General features: G+C 36.4%; 1 protein-coding gene across 1 annotated transcript in view; it reads right to left on the bottom strand.

Moving 5' to 3' along the window:
* SNTG1 (syntrophin, gamma 1) overlaps nucleotides 1–5,747 on the bottom strand; it is a 152,967-nt gene that overhangs the window by 27,351 nt on the left and 119,869 nt on the right. Inside the window, exon 14 of the mRNA XM_010839011.1 lies at nucleotides 3,150–3,302. Coding sequence (XP_010837313.1) covers nucleotides 3,150–3,302 — 153 coding nt within the window. The remainder of the gene's footprint in view (nucleotides 1–3,149; nucleotides 3,303–5,747) is intronic.

Genomic DNA, 5,747 nt, shown 5'->3' with positions numbered 1-5,747 from the left:
TAGGGTCCTCTGTCCATGGAATTTTCCAGGCAAGAATACTACAGTGGGTTGCCATCCCCTTCTCCAGGGACTATATAATTGTTATATATTATGTATGGTCATTATATGTAATATAATTATGATATAATATATAATGATTATATATTAATTTGCACAATTTTATATATTATTACATAACATTTGAAGATACATCAAAAATAAAATTATTTTTCATATGCCCTTTTGGATGACAGCTAAATGTCTATAGTGGATAAAAAACACAATGAAAGTCTGAAATAAATAACTTCAAGAGAAATCAATTTTTGAATGTTATACACTTTACTGAAAGCCTTATTTTAAAAAGGCTGTATTAATTCAGGTTGAATTAGTGTAAAGTAAACAATAATTATCCATCCTTTACCAGTATTATTCACTTACTCTGGGGAAATGTTTCAAAAATTGGACAAACAAAGGTACTAAAAATAATAGTAAATCAATTAGGCTTAATTGTGGTAATTTGAATACTAGGGAAATGTAAGTTGTAAGTCATATTTTGATTAAAATAAAAATGTTAATTTTTTGTGTTCATTACATTTTATACTGACATCCTGGGAAGTATGATTAAATTTTAAAATGTTAATTTAAATGAAAATTAGGATGTTTAGAAATATCTCCAACAGTTAATTATCTATTAAATAAATATATAGATATTTGCATTAAGTACTAAGTAATTAGTGATCAGAAAATATTTAAATAGATAAAGGAATAGATTAGAAGGTAGAAAATATTAAAATGCAGTCCTCTTAATGAAAACTGATTTCAAAATAAAAATAATTTATTAATTCTTAATAATTCATCAACTCACTGGACATGAGTTTGAATAAACTACAGGAGATGTGAAGGCCAGGGTAGCCTGGTGTGCTGCAGTCCGTGGGATCACAGTCAGACATGACTGAGCGACTGAACAACAACAACAAAATAGCTGTTTCACAATGGGGCATGTGTCTCCTCTTTATTTCATTTAATTATCAACTTTAGTTGAAGTGGAAATACTAGGAAATATGAGTAAACTAAACTTATGAGTAAACACATAAACTTCTTCATGTAAATATTTTTATACGCTTGAATTTTGAAAATAACAGATCCACAGTAATCAGTCATTGGTTATTTCTGGTGGAGCACACAAGGGGAAGTTATAAAATGTGCAAAACAACGAAAAGCTAAAAAGATATTAAATGTTTTACTTTCATGTATATATGCATCTTAAATTCCTATTGTGAATATGTAAGGTGCCAGTCAAAAAAAGGCATTGCTCAGGACATCAGCTTATAGAATATGAGGTCCAGAGTTAAAAAAAATAGTAAAATAGAATGAAACAACAATTTTATCTCTATCTCATTTCTAAACATTAGGAGACTTGAAAATCTTAAATTGAAACCAGCAAGTAGAAATTGCTGTGTATTTGTTTCCAAGTGAAGGGCAATATTCCAGGGAAATGATAATAAAGAAAACCTAAAACTATCAAAATGAGTAACAAAAATGTCAACTCCTATACAGCTTCATACAATGCTTTAATGTCTTTAATGTCATTTAATGCTTTAATGTCTTAGGGGTTGATACTTAAAATATTAATAAAATAATATTTAAGATATTTCTCATCTTTCCACTTTTGATATGAAAAATCTATTTACTAAATTGAGGTTCTATACAACTAGATTATTGAAACAACACGTCTTAGTTACTTTAACATTTTTAAATACATGTATATCAGCAAAATATTAGAAAATGTTAATTGAGCAATGAAAAAATGATAAATGAGTCTTCTCCTTGTCTCTTCCCCTGATTTGTCATGTCACATTGTTGTGATTTGATGGATTGAATATAAAAATTTGTAGTCAGAAAAAAATGAATACATGTCACAAATCAGCTCAATGTAATTGGAAAAGTATGCATCCAGGTCCATTGTCACAGGCAACCATCCCCGGATAATAATGATGTGTTGTTGCCATCAGACATTTCACATATAAGAAATAAAGTTTAATAAACACCTGCTGATTACCTGTGAGTACAAAATGCACTGACTTCAGTCAGTAGAGAAATATAATACTCCCAGAAACCTATAACTCAGTATGAGGAAAACAAGTACAGATCACTCCAACTGTCCAGAGTGTGGACAGACCTAAGGAAAAAAGACAAAAGAGATGCTGCATTCTGGGGGGGAGGGGGGCAAGCTTGAATAGGACCGATGAGGAGGAACAGTGGTGGGCACATGGCAGGGAGACGGGGAGTCAGGAAAATCGTCCTCCATGGCGTGACCTCTAGGAAGCTTCAAATTCACCTGTGTGGTCTTGTAGGGTAGTGATGAAAACAAGGCTTCCCAGCAAGAAAAGAGACTTGTGAGTGAATAGTCATTCCGGCTGGAAATTAAGTGGTTGTGATTGGAGACCAGGAAATGGTTTTGTAAACAATTAATTAAAGTAAGAACATTTCTGTTTTAGATGTCAGGTATGGATGTCAGAGTTTGGCTATAAAGAAGGCTGAGCGCCAAAGAATTGATGCTTTTGAACTGTGGTGTTGGAGAAGACGCTTCAGAGTCCCTTGGACTGCAAGGAGATCCAGTCCATTCTAAAGGAGATCAGTGCTGAGTGTTCATTGGAAGGACTGACGCTGAACCTGAAGCTCCAATACTTTGGGAACCTAATGTGAAAAGCCAGCTCATTAGAAAAGATCCTGATGCTGGAAAAGATTGAAGGCAGGAGGAGAAGTGGACGACAGAGGATGAGATGGACGGATGGCATCACCAACTCTGCGGACGTGAGTTTGAGCAAGCTCCAGGAGATGGTGATGGACAGGGAAGCCTGGCGTGCTGCAATCCATGGGGTTGCAAAGAGTTGGACACAACTGACTGACTGAACAACAACAGCAAGATTCTAATTAAATTTAGAAATGTGTTTTTGATGAGCAGTAGGAAATAGGCTAGAAAGATCAAATTATAGAAAAATTAAAATGCTTTCAGAGTCGTGTTGCACTTCATTTAAACAATGGCCAATGACTGAACATTTGAGCCTCACGGAACTGGATTTTCATGTTCGCCTGAATTTATAACAGAACTCTAGGGAGGGGTCATGCATCCTGGGGGTCACAGGGCCTCAGCTTTCACAGACCCTCACCTGTATCCGCTCCACCTCGAGGAAGGTTGCCGTTTGGAAGGCTCGTTCCCACTGCGCGAGGTCAGAGTCGAGCTCCACTGAGAAGTACAGGTCCTCCCCAGACTCGGACTGCACGGTGAAGCAGTGCCTCCGCCGGTCCAGCAGGTCACTGTCCTGATGGAAACTTGGAGTTATGCAGACTGGCACACACCTGAGCTACTGACCCAGCCACCCTCGGCTCAGTGTTGACCACTGTGTGGTGGAGACGCTGCAGGAACAAGGATTCCACCCTCTGACGTCACTAATTCTTCATTACAATGGTCACAGAGGACAATTTCCAGTCCTCAAAGTCCATAACTGACACACTTCCTTTCTGAACTGACACTGAAGAATTTCTGGCTTCAACTCTTCCTAGCAAGAGTAGTTATCAAAGCCCTGACTGCATGAGATTCCATTTCTCACTGGACAGGTGGATAACACACAATGTTCCTTTTTCCTTCCAGAGCTGTGAAGATGATGAGATTAAGCAATACTTAATGTAATTTGTAAGTTTTAAGGAGATTATAAGCATGGTATCTTTTACTGAGTTGATTTCTATAATCCTTAAACTATCATGGGAATATTCTACCAGCTGAGACATGAAAAAACTGAGTCTAACATGTTTCAGAAATTTTACTGCTTTTTAAAAACTACACATTTCCCTTACGTAACTATAATTCATTAAGTCAAAAGGACTTTGACATGGCAATTTCTTGGTCTTAGGAGAAGTTTTCAACTAACATGCTCACACATCTATATGTGCAGCAACTTCAGGGATGTTAAAAGGTGAAAAGAATGCAGCTAAGAACTGATGAAAAATTGTAGAAGAGAAAGTTGAGGAAATGACTCAGAATGTTATAAATCTGCTTTTGTACATCACAAAATGAAAAAAAAAATTTTGTGTGTCCTTTTCAACCAATATGACCAATGTGGGAAAATAGCATGCATTTTAAATGATACTAACTCAATAATTATAAAACTTCAATTCTTTTGTGCTATGCAGAAATTCGTCAAGAGTAGGTGAAAGTAATATACACAAATGCAAGTATTTCCATTTTTATAGCTACAGGAGATGCCAAGATATTGAAATTACTTTTCTAATAAAATGTCACTGAATACCTACTAGGATAATTATTTTCAAAATTATCTAGCCTTTAAATTATTATTCATATATTCACTATCCGAAGGGGTGTGGGGAAGGGGGATATCATGACCCCGGCTGACCCTCTGCCTTCCAAACTGTCCTCTGTCATAGCCTGGATAAGGATCCCCCTGTTTAAATCTAGCCACTCGGCCTGGCTTACACTCCTTCATTAGCTTAACATCTCTTAGATTCAGCTGTTGACAGGAAACCTGGAGGAAATTCCTATTTAAAAAAAGGAGAGTTCCAGTAAAGACAAGTAGCCCTCATAGACAATGCTGCATACTTTCAAAGGGAGAAATGCTTTATACTTAAACTTTTTAAAAAGTATACAGCATATAAACAAAATACGATTATCAAAAGATTTTTTATCTTTGATTTACATTCTTGATTTCTTATTTAGTATACTTGAATCAGTTTTCATTATTACTTCGACTGATATCAGCATTTCCCCCCTAAGACATTGTTATGAAGCAAACAGAAGCTTTGCTACAATAAATTAGCATAACTAGCACTATAAAAGCAAACAAACAAGAGACACATGAAAACAATAATGCTAATTTCTTATAATATTATTCAGGGTTGACTTTCAATACTGCCTATTCAGATTAATGGTTTTAATTAATAGCTATAAGATTCATCTTCAGATTTCTATTCTAATATTCTACTTCAGAGGATAATTACACCATACTAAAAAGAATCACCAAATCCATGCTTTGCAATCCAAAGAATATATGATTTTTAGGACAAAAATCCATCCAGCAGGGAGAGGTGTACCACTTCTTCCTATAAATGTGGGCATTGTAGGGTCATAAACAGCCAGAATCATGGCTAGTTATTTGGCCCTGCCTTTAGGAAATAATCCAAAGTCCCCCCTTTAAATAGTTCCAAAGAATAAAATTCCTACTCTCAGCTTTTAATACTTGTTATGTGAAGATTGTTCTTCAGTCTCCTAATATTCTTTTTTAGAAAATAGAATCTTTTGTAGAAGTAGTAAAAATAAAAATAGTTTATAAGATATAGACAGATGAAAATAACCTGTTAAGGTCCCAGCTGAAAAACCCTACCCCCCTCAACAACAGGACTTCCTGGCTGGCTCAGTGGTAAAGAATCCACCTGCCAATGAAAGAAATGGGGGTTCAGTCCCTGGATCTGGAAGATCCCCTGGAGAAGGAAATGGCAACCCACTCCAGTATTCTTGCCTGGAGAATCCCATGGACAGAGGAGCCTGGTGGGCTACAGTCCATGGGGTCGCAAAAAGTCCAACACAACAGCACACACACACACTCTTTAAAGTATGCAAAGGAGAAGTAACACAAAGCAGACAGTGCTCAGAGTGTGTGGCTGAGTTTCTTTAAGAAATACTGTGGCTGCTGCTAAGTCGCTTCAGTTGTGTCCGACTCTGTGCCACCCCATGGACTGCAGGCCACCAGGCTTCT

Source organism: Bison bison, unplaced genomic scaffold, assembly GCF_000754665.1.
Source record: "Bison bison bison isolate TAMUID 2011002044 unplaced genomic scaffold, Bison_UMD1.0 scf7180017864108, whole genome shotgun sequence".
NCBI lineage: Eukaryota > Metazoa > Chordata > Mammalia > Artiodactyla > Bovidae > Bison > Bison bison.
Note: the sequence above shows the minus strand (reverse complement) of the source record. Positions and strands in the feature narration are given on the sequence as shown.